The following is a 13,064-nucleotide window of genomic DNA, read 5'->3' as shown; positions in this document are numbered from 1 at the left end:
GTGTTAGGGCCTGTTTTGTTCATTGTTTTTATGAACGATATTCACAAAAATATTTCTGGGAACATGAATTGTTTTGCTGATGATGTCAAAGTTATGGGGACTATAGATAATGAAGAACAAGCAAAACAGCTGCAAGAGGATCTAGATCATATTACGGAGTGGGCTGATAAATGGGGTATGGCTGTTAATGTTGGGAAATGTCAAGTGCTACATTTAGGGCATGGAAATAAGTGTACAAGTTATTATTTGCAAGGTTCAGTCATTAGTCAGGCAGACAAAGTTACTGATCTGGGGGTCTTAATAAGTCAGGATTTAAAGTTTAGCCAACAGTGCAGCATTGCTAGTAACAAGGCCAATAAGATGCTTGGGTTTATCAATAGATCTATTTCAAACAAATCTAAAGAAGTTCTTCTGCCCTTATATAGAAGTTTGGTAAGACCTCATTTTGAGTATGCTGTTCAGTTTTGGTCTCCTTATCTTAAGAAAGACAATGTATTGGAAAGGGTTCAAAGGCGAGCTACAAGGCTAATAAATGGACTTTCTCACTTAGACTATGATTCTAGGCTTAGAAGGTTAAAAATGTACAGTCTTAAGCAAAGAAGAGACCGAGGGGACATGGTTCAGTTGTTTAAATTTATTAAAATGAAAGATGTTACGGGGCTGAAGTTAAGCGCTGAAAACAGGACAAGGGGTCATTGTTTTAAGCTATTTAAATCTCAGGCTAACATGGATATTAGGAAAAATTATTATAGCAGGGTAGTGGAACCTTGGAACAGTTTACTGGAAGAGGTGGTAATGAGCAAGAGAGTAGATAGTTTTAAGAGGGCCATTGAATCTTCACTGGGGATTGTAAATTGACTAGGACCAGTCTAGCTGGGCCCAGAGCCTGTTACTGGTCGTCCCTTTTGTATTTGTATTTAACTGTGCTTAGTCTAATATTCCTCTGTTTGAACCCTCTTCTTTTATCATTTATTTTCTCTTTCTTTTTTCTTTTTTTGATTAACCCTCCCTATAACATTATTCCAACTAGTATTGTTTTATGATATTTTTTTTAATACTCGCCAAAATCCAAATTTATACAGAAAAATTCTTAACTTTAGTTTTCACATAAAAATGCAAGAAATAAACCAAGAACTTTTTTCTTGTAATTATAGAGCAATACTTAACAAAAAATCAAACTTTTCTTTTCTGAGATTTTCTGTCAGCAAACTTGATTTTTAGAGATATTTTTTGAGCTGAACCACAGACTAAGTGTTGATACTAGTGGTTTTACCTGATGTTTTTTTTTTTTTTTTTTTTTTTTTTTTTTTGAGTTAGTGTCAGAAATATACAAAACAAAAGAAAGATTTTCATCCATTATGCTGTCCCCAGTCTTTGAATTACTTAAATTCTGATGTGAAAAAAAAAATGTCTCTTCACTAACCTAATTACTTACAAGCACTCGTGAGTATTTACATCATCCTTTCTGGATTCAGCTTGCTGTTCACTCTATTTTCTGTAGATGCACTGTTCATGACAATCAAATACAGTAAGAATGATAAGATTAATACATGATAGATATTTCAAAAATGGGCGTTAATTTTCTGGATGTACATAAAGATTTTTTCCCTTTGTATTTTTCACTGGCTATGCGCCAATTAAAACGTTTAATCTGTGGTTAGTAGTTTGCTCATTCCTACCATTGAGTTTTGTTGGTGGTGACCTTGAAGCAGAAACATCATTTGTAATAGGTAGAATCAGCCAGAAAGGGCCAAGTAGTAAGAGGGGCATTCTTGCTGATCTTATCTAATCTATCAAGGGCACCCATATGCAAAATTTTAAGGGAGGGGGGGGGACTCAAAAATTTTCCCCATCCTTTAGCAGAATATTTTCCCCTTGGAAACCAATTTTAGTACAGATTAGAAATTTTAAAGTTGGACATTTTTTAATATCTTATTTATTAATGGCTGGAAAAGAAATTTTTTTACATTTTGCAAAGAAAATAAGCACTAAAAGCAAGGAAGTTCTTATTTCTAGTGGGGCGGGGGGCTCAAGCCCCCGTATATGGGAGCCCTTGTAAGCTATATAGGTACAAAAATAGCTACTTCTGTATGTTAGTGTATGTATGTCCGGGGTAAGCTCAAAAATACTGGACCAATTTTAACCATTTTTTCACCACAGATAGCTATATTATCAGGAAAAAACTTAGGCTATAATTTATTTCTAAAAAACTTAATTTGAAATAGTTATTATGGGAAACAGTAAATTTCATCTAATTTCCCCATTAAATGATTAAGTATAAAACCAATTGTTACAAAAAATCGTTGCCTTTCAACAGCAATGATAATACAGTGAAACCCCTCCTAACGGGCACCTCTCAAAGGCAGACACCCCTCTTATGCGGACAATTTTTAATTCCCCAGTTCCAATGCAAATAACAGTATTAAACCCCTGTCCTGCGGACACCTCTATATTGCGGACAAAAAAATTTGTCCCGTTAGTGTCCTTATTATAGGCATTTTACTGTAGTGATCATAATGAAAATTTTTGAATCAAAGCTTCTCTGGAGCAAGCATGAAATTTATTGATTTTTCAGGATTTTTGTCCTCATCTATGCCAATAATCAATAACTGTACTAAGTAAAAAAACAATTGATTTTGGCAACAGTTGTAAAATATAAATTGTTTATAATCTAAAATTACACATGCTTGAAAAATTCGGATCATGAAAAGTGATTGTTCAGTAATGAGTGACTTTTTTTCTATTAGGTGCGCTGCTTTCAAATATGACATCGATTTTTCTCAATCACATTAGTGATTTTCCCAATTGGGCTTTAATGTTTAGGCAGAAAAGCCTATTTTTTCCTGTTCTGATATAAAGAAAGTCTTTTCAAAATATCTGTAAGTTTATTACTTTCAAACGAGTTTATGCATCAAACATACAATTTGAAATCATTACTAAATATATATATATATATATATAAATTTGATAGTAATTAGAACAGTTTCCAATAATTATTTATAACGATTCAATTATAATATAAGGCAATTTATTCAACTGACGCTGTTTTAGAAGCCAAAGCCTACGTTATAATGTTTCTTGACTTTCACCATATAACCAAAATATCTCCATTAAAAGAATCTTTTAAACTTTTTTTAAAATGTGTTGTATATATAATTTCTCACTCCACGTATTTTATTTTCGTAATAATTGTTTTCAATGTTGTGTTGCAACTCAACTCAAGCTCAAAAGGTATGCCAGCTCGAAATGGTTTGATTTCCATGTAGCACGTTCCGGAATAGCAATGATATTTCGTCTTGTAAATAAATTAGTTATTGTGTTTCTAAATAGTGCCTCCTCGTCCAATTATTCTACATAGGATGCATGATAAAACGTAAAAAAATCCTCTAACTAAATTAGGCCAATTCCGAAACAGCGCAAAAATTTCTATTAATTTGTCTTTGTGCACAATTTTAAACACTTCGCCAAGTTTTACTACTTCTTTCAGAGACATTTCAGAAGAGAATGTTTAGCATCATTTTATGGTCACCAAAAATATCTCAGTATTTGGCGACAATATCTCTTTGATAAAAATTAATAACAGAGAGTTTTACAAAGTAGGGAGGGGGAGAATTATCCAATGTATTCCAAAATGATTACTGCAAGTTTGGTAACATTTTAAATCGCACAAAGAACCCACAATAATTGAAATTTCCCAAAATAACTGAAGCAAGTAGGATGGGATTGTGGGCTGCTACATTTTTTGAAACCATTTGTATTTCAATAGCCATATGGAGAAAGTTTTAGACTATGTTCAGAAAAAATAAAAAAAAAATATAGATTGACAAATCTTAATTTCATATTTTAAAAATTCTACTAATTTTTATATGCTTAAACTTGGTTCATTTGTTTGTAACTGAATACTATTTTGTTTTTTATACTTAATGCTATTTTACTTTTATGGGTAAGGAAGAAGCTCGATTTTTAATCTCGTCAAAGCGGTGTGTTTTGAGTTCTTTCAGTTAAAACAGAAAACGAATGGAAGTAGCGATTGTTTCTCACAATTCTTACTGATCCAGGCAACGCCAGGTATTTTTGCTGGTACAAAATAATAACAAACCTGTTACAAGTGATACAAATGATGTGTCTGCTGTCAATGCCATCATCAAAGTCATCTGCCATCTCTGTGGTCAAACTTTACTATCTCTCCTCTTAATTTGAAATCAATGTAGAATCACATCATGTATAATGTGTAAATATTGTGTTTCAATAAAATTTCCTTAAATTTGGATAATATTGTTTTTTGGTAATAATGCCTTATTTTGTATCTTTCTTCTGCTATATTAAGACTTACTTACATAATAATTTTTAAGCAGTTTTGCTTGATATTTTTTTCTTTCTTTCAGTTTAGTCAATTTTACAATTTTGAAAATTATTATAATTACCTAAAATTCTTAGTCAAAAAATACATTTTTAAAGATTAAAATTGCATTCTTTTTTGGTTTTATTCCCTTTGGTTTTGAATGTGTATATTTTTTCGTTTTTATTGTTAACTGTATTGTTGTTTTGCAGTTATGTGATGTGATATCTAAATGGGAACAAGCTCTTAGGGAAAAACATTTAGGCAAATTTGAAAGCACCAAAGTTGTAAAGCTGACATACAAAAATAGGTAATTTGAATTTTTTACTCCTTACTTATGTTAAATGTTCATTTTTGTTTGTTTTACGCTTGAGTTATTTCATCAAGAGATTTGAAGTTCAGCACAATCAGAATGACTGCTGTTCCTCAATTCAGGCCATGGTTGCCTTGTAATTGGACTTGTAACTAGAGGATCCCAGGTTCGATGCCAGCCGGTCAAAGATCCCGTGTTTGCCAATGGTGACTGGGGAGCATTAAATACAGCTTGGTCACCAAGTCCTCCAAATTCCCATCCAAAATCAATAACTTTGGGGGTGTTGGATCAGGTGTTGATTAGCTCCTGATCTGGATCCTAAAATAGCTTGTCTCAAGGTCCCCATTCAACCAGTTGAGCCAAATGCAGTGATAGAACCAGGGGACCCTGGAGTGTAATGTAATGTAATGTTTCTCAATTCTGAATGTTCTGGATTTCAGATCTGAGCCTTTTACTTAGTGAAGAGTATCACTTGGTGGGTTGTATAACAAAGGAAAAGTGCCGTTATTTGTGATACATTAATAATACTATAGTTTAGCGAATAGACCTTTGTAAAGCTTCGTCTTTTACAGATCTTTTACATCTAACATACCAAGTTATCTGTAAACTGAAATATTTATGCACTATTAGTGTTTGTATCCTTTTTAAAAGAAAAAATATTTTAAAACTCTAATTTTTAGGTTTCTTGAATTTCACCACTCTGGTATAGGAGCTTTTGCTGTGTTATTTATTTAGTTTTGGAAACAAATGTTTTAAAAAATGAGAGGTCTATTTTTATAACTCTGCTATTGCTGAAAGTGCAAATTAAATTTTTGGAAAATCATAAAAAAGATTCCCCCCCCCCCCTCGTATGTCATATTCAAGACAAATGGGCATTTTAAAGCTCAGGATAAGTTTCTTCCCTTTTATAAGACATTTAAAAAAAAATAAAAAAATGAAAATATTTTTCAAAATTGTTTTCATTATTTAAATTTACTTTTTAAACTACACTGATAAAGTAAACTATCTTCACATCTTGAGTCGACTATCTAGATTTAATGAAATTCATTTATGGTTTTGATCAAAAGAACTTGTAAAAAGTTTGCTTACATTTTGCATGTGAACAAGCAAATCAACTCAGCTTTTTGACCTGTAAGGCTACTCTAAAAATAACCTGAGAGTTTTTGAGGACAAAATTTCAATATTCTGGTTGAAATGAAAGAATTTTATCTTCTCAAAAAGCTTTATTCTTTAATGTTTTATTATGAATCACTTTATAAAAAAAAGTCAAATATTTGTAATTCAAAGCCTAAGATGCTTGAAAGTTTAGTTATTTTATGTTTTCACGGGTACAGTACTGGAACCAAGAAAATGCTTGAGAAAAAAGGCTGATAGATATTGAGGAGTAAAGAAAGATCGCAATTTCTCAATTGAATAATAATAAAGCATTTCTTCTCATTTTTAAAAAAGTGATGAAACAAAAGAATGTACATTTTTTTAAAGATTTTGCTTGATCACCACGTTTTGTCTAATTAAATATTAAACTAGTCAAATTTTTAGTTAATTTTCATTGTTTTTCCCTAAAAGCATGTTCTATTGATTCCAAAAGTACAAAAACTTACAGAAATAATTTCAGTTTTACAGAAATTTTTTTGAAACTAAAGGATAAATTACTTTTTACTTTTTCTTCTATGTGGCATCTTTAAGTTCTAGCAAAAAGTTTCTATTTATAAGATGTGACATGTGCTTCATGATTGCATCAATGATTCTTCTAAGCCTTATTTTGAGTGTAAAGTATCAGAATTGATACTGTAGTATGAAATGAAACCTGGCACTCCACATTAATTTTGATATTCCTTTTATTCAATCAAAATTTTTATTGCAGGTTATGTTTTCGACAATTACTAAAAGCTGAAACTGACAAAGAGCGCCTTTTGACTGCATATCAAATTAATGAAGATGTAGTGACAGGAAGATTTCCCCTTAGTAAAGAATTATCCCTTGAGTTAGCTGTATTAATGGCTCAAGTAAGATCATTCGTCCATGATTTTTTGAACTTTGTGTTTGTTCTTTCTGCACACACATTGTGTTTTTTAAAAAATTAATGTTGCTTTTTTAAAATTTTGCAAAACCTATTTTACCCTCAGCTGTATACTTTATCATTATTTTACTAATTCTGACAACAAGGAAAAGAATGAAGATATAGTCTTTTATTTGTGTGCATTGATGAATAAGACTGAATAATTGGCATCATATGACATACAGTAAAAATACAAACACTTTCTAAATTGTGAATTGTAATTTAGCTAAGCAGCTACAAGTCTTTTTTTCAAAGTAATTTGAATGTGAAATTCAAAAGTAATAAATTTAGTTAGAAATCTTATTTGAAAGTATAAATAAACACTTAGTGTTACAAAATTCGAGTACTTTTTCTTTTTTCTTTTTTTTCATTGAAGCAGTAGGAACAAATGAAGATCCATTTTTGAAGAAATGTGTTCTGGTTGCTATAAAAAAAAATCATTTTTTAAATTTCTTCAAAATTTACAGTAAATGTATTTTGCATTATGGCATGAAGTTTGCTTTATTTATTTATTTAATTTCTGCTGCATGTGTTAACTTTCTGAGCTATTATATTTTTTTCTGTTGAATATTATTTATTTCCTTTTCATTTGTTTCTATAATTTATTTCTTGTATGTGTGAAAAGGAGAACATTTTTCTAAATTGTAAACAAATTTATTTGGCACAGAAATCAATTTAAGTTCATAGACCCTTCTTAACACACCGACGTTGGGCCAATGTTATCATATTAAATTTTATCCACTCATCCGATCAATTAATAATCAAATGAATGTTTTAAATGAACCCATTTCTAATCCAACACATTTTCAACCACTTTCCAGCTTATAATTATATCTTGCAACCTATGTGATTCATTTTCAATAATTTCCCAATCTAAACCTGATGGTTCATGGTAGTGTCCGTTTTTCAGGAGAAGGGGCACTTGACTCCTCACTTGTCAGGTGGTATCCGATGATTCTATATTCGGATCATAGCATTTTGTTGTAAAAGCAGCGGTTTTTAAAATGTAAGAATACCTAAAATGACAGCAGAAAAGTGAAGCAAGTAATGTAAAGGCCTTGTTATTTGACCTTTCTTTTTTCTTCGGATATGACTGAAACTAAAATAAGATTTATGAATATATATATATATATATATAAAAGGATACAGTTAAGCATTGCTTTTTGCAAATAAAATGTTTAAAGATTTAAAATATTCACCACAGATGTTCAGATCAATTTAAATGCTTCTCTAGCATAACCCATGCAATTTCATAAACATTTAGAGAACAAAGAAAATGTCCTTCACATTTGCGTAGTTCATCAAGTTGCTTAGATGTTTTGTGAAACATTTTCATATTATTCTCAAAAGCAATCTATTCTTAATGTGTGCCATTTCTTAAATAATATGAATACCATCATACTAAATACATGTATTTTAAAATCATCAACAGATAGAGTATGGTGATTATAATGGTGACAAAGTTCGCTGTAGCACAGGACCTACTACTCCTCAGCAGCAAGTGCAATGTATATTGGAAAGGTTTTATCCCTCTCGTTATAGAGACAAGAATGATGAGAAGTAAGTTATATTTATTTACACTAATTTTTTGTTTCTTTGAAGTAAATAATATTTGTAAGTTCAGTTGCTTGGTGGTTGGGGTGTAGTCTTACAGATTGTTACTGACCGAAAGATTTTTTAAAATTATTCACATTGATATTAATGTATTTAAAAAAATATATGTGTTTGTGCTAAGTTAGTTTATTTGTTGTTGGTTGCATCAGAATCGCATTATTTTGTACATTTTTTGTACATACAGTGGCTTCCAAAAGTGTTTGTACACCTTGAAATTTTGTAGCAAAACCAAATAACAAGAAACTGTATTCGAATATGATGTCCAATTTTTTTCACATCATTCCCATACAACATTCTAAATAAAACCCATTAGTTTTTACAAAATATTGCCTGATTTTATTTTTGAAATTTGTCAAAAAAAAAGACAGAGAAATAATACGCCACAAAAGTCATCGTACACTGACATATTTTTGAATTAATTCATGATTAAAATTATCACATGTCGTTATGTTTTTAAATAATTTTTCATTTTGTTAGCAGTGTAAAGTCCTTTGGATTTAATTTTTTGTTTATTTCTTCCCTAATATTTGGCTTATTTTTTTTAAATGGCTGGTATTCGTAAAAACAACGAACACTATTCGAAATTTGTTTATTTTTCCTCACAGTAACGGTAAATTGGTTTGAAATGTCTCTAAATTAGTTAATTTATACTACTCTATAGTGAATGTTTGATAAAATGCTTTAAAGAAAAAAAAATGGATCAAAAACAGGGTAAGAAAAGGTCAACCGGCAAAGTTAACAAAGCGTGATCAGAGATTTATAGTTAAAAAATTCATGAAAAATACACATTTGAATGCTGTAAAAGTTTCTGCAGAATTTAATAAAAAATTTTATGTGTAATTTTCACCTAATATTGTTTGCCAAGTTCTCTGATTAGCTGGATTAAATAAGATCTCTTCTGACAGAAATTTTCTTGTTTGTATTTCACTGAAAATCTTAAGTGTACGAACATTTTTGGAAGCCACTGTGCATTTTTGGCATTATTTTTGTATTTTTTAATCCTGTTTCAAAATTTAGTTGCTCCATAATTTTATTCAAAGTAGATATTTTAATAAGTAGATCTTAATATTTTATGTACTTACGTTGCTGCACTGGCATTTTAAATATTCGTAGTCTATAACATAATTTCTGTACCTCAGAGTCAGACTAACAAAAGTCCAAAAATTGCAATTCTCCGTTTCTTAGTGCATTGTATGTTGAATCTTATTCCATATCGAGCCATGTAAATGTTATTCTAATACTTTGAAGGATGCCGCAAAAGGGGAAAGTTTAGAAATCCCTGGTTTGTCTGATAAATTTAACCCGGCAGAATTTAGAAAGGTACTCAAACTATTATTCTCTTTGCGTCAGGTTAAGAATGATCTAGTTTAATATGAGAGGTTAAAAATAGCAAAAGAAAATGAACTGAATTTGGGATTATAAGTATTACAATATTCATCTTACTTGGAGTGAAAGCATTTTTTCTTTTTTTTGAAAAGCTGATTGCTTTGAAGAATGTCTCTAAAGAATTGTTCTACTGTATCTTTGTTATATTTGTTGACCCTGCCCCACCCTGTAATTGCAAAGTTTAAATAAATAAGATACTTGAAAATATTTAGAATTAAAATCATGGTCAAAAGAAAGAAAGAACAACAATTTTATTCATTTAATTTAGCAAAAATTATTTTTGTATCCTCTTAGTTTATTCTCTAAAGTATTTTATGAATTCAATGGCAACATTAAAATGAACCGCTTTACTTTGCAGGCAATTATTAGAAAGTATTAAAGAGAAGTGGTCTGGTCTACGAGGTCGAAGTGTGATGGATTGTGTTAGAATATACCTCAACTGTGCAAGGAGGTGGTCATTGTGTGGTGCCAAACTGTTTAGTGCCAAGGTATTTATGTTTCATTAAAATTACACCTTTAAGTAACTTGATTTATTTTGTTACTGTTATATTTTTTAAGCGTTGTGGAACATCCTAATCACATTGCAGAAAATTCTGAAAATTAAATGGGCATGTGAAAAGTGCTTTGTTTTGCCATGCATTTGTAAAAGTTATTTTATTATGCTGCATGTATTGCAGGGTGGCCACCTAGGGAGGGTCATGGCGCAGACTGCGCCATTGAAAATATCTAGGGGGTGTTGTTTGAGGGGTATTTTTCTCTTTTTTTGAGGGGCTCTTGCTTTTGATGTTTGCAATATTTAGGGGGATGAGCACCCATGTATTGTGGCCATTTTTTTTTCAAAACCACGGAGGGGCGGGAGGGTTTTTAATATTGATATGTGTGTATCTGTGTGTGTGTCTGTAGCATCATAGCTCCTTAATGTATGAATTGAGTTTGATTTAGCTTTTTTCTTGGTTGTGTGTTAGAAAGGTGACTTCATCGAGAGTTTTTAGTCAGCGGTAACTGGTCTATGAACCTTTGTTATGTTTAATGTTACGAATCGGAAATTATTTATTGTAAGCCAATCATATTCATTTGGTATGAAGGATGATTTTTGCAGTTTGGTCAGAAATTAGTTTCCGGAAAACAAAGAGAAATGTTTGTATTAATAAAATAACCATGTTGCAATGATTACAACAATTCAATTTTCTTTCTGTTTCTGTCTTTTCTTTAGAAAAAAATCAAATATATATAAATTGTATTTGTGTTCTGACCCAAGAAATTAATCTTAACAAGAGATGCAGCCCTCGGGTTAAAAAAAAGTTAGGCATCTCGGTTCATAGCTATAATATATTTAAGTTGGGGTTTAATTTTATTTAAAACCACGGTACCCGCACGGCTTTAAAAGCAGACGATTTTTTCTTAACAGTTAAATATTTCAATTTGATTTTTTTCAATAGAAGAAAAGGATTTGTATTGTAAAAATAAGTATGCAGTGCTTAATGTAAACCTTGGGGTTTGTTTTTTTTAAGCGATTCCTGCAGCTCTCTGAATTTTTGTACAAGTTGCAAACAAGCTTCATCTGAAGCTGAAAATTTCAAACTTTCGAATAGTTACGAAAATACTCATGACTTTTACAAGTTCTGTGATAGAGAAAGAGGGCCCCAAAATGTATTTTGACGGGCCCCAAACTTGTGACTCCGCCAAAGCAATACAAAAAATAGTGCATCACTGTGTTTCATATTACAAATATCAAAAAATATAAAATTATCGCCGCTTCAGCGGGAATCTCACAAAATATCACAAAAACCGGTTTCGCCATCTCATATTTGTTTCCAAGTTGGTCTCCAATTCGGCAATACGTATATCACCAAATCTATCAGTCTAAGACTCTATATTATTTTTGTATTGAAATAAGTAATTAATAGCCACACAAAAAAGAGTAAATAGGCCTTTTAGAACACCCGATTGAAAACAAAAAGGGAAGTGCACAACTGGAACGTACTCAGACCCCACTTTTGAAATTTTAACCTTCTACAGCTTACCATTTTTGAGTTATGTCTTATGAGAGATACATACATCCAGCCGCAAAAAAACAACGCAATAATTAACTTGTTTGTACCTGAATGCAGTATTGAAAATTCTTTCAGGGGTGACTAAAATAGAAATTTATACTGAAATTTAAGTAGAAAGTTTTATATGATTTACTCCCTTTACTTTCTATTAAAAAGTAAAACACTAAAGGTCCTTTTTTCGAAAACATCGGCCAACTCCATCGGCTTTTTGATGTTTTTTAAGGCCGATGGGTCGATGTTTCCTCCAAGTTAGCATCGGCCACCGATGCCGATGGCTAAATTGTTGAACCATCGGCGCCAATGCATCGATCGAGTCCTAATTATTAGTATAAAGACAGTCAGAGCGTAACTAGGAGTTAGTGTGATTGACTTTCGGCTGGGGCACAGCAGCCTTTGCGTGCTATTTCAACTGATTGAACTTTTTTTTTTTTTAAATTTTATTTGAAAAATTGATCATATAAGTAGAAAAATGCTTTAAAAAAATTAAAAACTTGCAAGAAAAAGAGCTAGAGGGGGAAAATGAAACAATCCATCATTCTCAAAAAAAGGGGGGGGGGGATTTTATATGTAGCGTTAAATTCTATTCTGATTCACTGAGTTAGCTAAAGACTTCTATGCACAATTTGTATACCAGGTAGCGGTGGTGGAGGGCGCTCTATATAGGGTTTCAATGACCAACGTTTATGAAGAAAAACACATATCCAAGAGGCATCCTTTTTGATCAAAATTCTTGAGCTAAAACCTAGCATAAGAAAAGAAAAATCTGTTTCAGAAGGTAATGAAGTTAATGGGAATCTTTTTCAACATGTTCACAATTATTTAATTTTAGTGAAACTAATTTCAGTTAAGTCAGAGCACATGTTTTCATCAATCGTCTCAAACTATGCTGTATGCCAGCAAATCATAACTTTTTCAGGACAGCAAGCCATTTTAAATTGGAAATTTTTTTATGACTGCTGAAGTTTTGTTCTTTTCTTTACTTTCGTTACAAAAAATAATGATAGTAAAAATAAATTGTTTTAAAGAAATGTTTCATAAGTTAATTGTAAGATTTTTATAATGATTTACTTGCACTAATGTTAAAAAGTAAAGTTATCTAATTGATGCCTTTATCATGCATGTCATATATATGGAAAGTTGGGGAAAGTCATGGATTTCCACAATGATCGAAAATGGTCATGGAAAATCAAGATTTTCAGCAAAAAATACTCAAAAGTCATGGAAACAGACATTTGTGCACAGATGTTAAATTCAAAAACATGCATATTTGTCAAATTCTACAAATTAAGGGCAGAATTT

At 31.2% G+C, this 13,064-nt stretch overlaps 1 protein-coding gene across 1 annotated transcript in view; it reads left to right on the top strand.

Annotated features, from left to right (window-relative positions):
- The window catches only part of LOC129230613 (uncharacterized protein CG43867-like), a 112,801-nt gene that overhangs the window by 38,566 nt on the left and 61,171 nt on the right, over positions 1 to 13,064 (top strand). Inside the window, exons 18-21 of the mRNA XM_054865032.1 lie at positions 4,552 to 4,649; positions 6,517 to 6,658; positions 8,144 to 8,271; positions 10,070 to 10,199. Of these exons, the coding sequence (XP_054721007.1) occupies positions 4,552 to 4,649; positions 6,517 to 6,658; positions 8,144 to 8,271; positions 10,070 to 10,199 (498 nt within the window). The remainder of the gene's footprint in view (positions 1 to 4,551; positions 4,650 to 6,516; positions 6,659 to 8,143; positions 8,272 to 10,069; positions 10,200 to 13,064) is intronic.

This window comes from Uloborus diversus, chromosome 1, assembly GCF_026930045.1.
Source record: "Uloborus diversus isolate 005 chromosome 1, Udiv.v.3.1, whole genome shotgun sequence".
Classification (NCBI taxonomy): domain Eukaryota; kingdom Metazoa; phylum Arthropoda; class Arachnida; order Araneae; family Uloboridae; genus Uloborus; species Uloborus diversus.
Note: the sequence above shows the minus strand (reverse complement) of the source record. Positions and strands in the feature narration are given on the sequence as shown.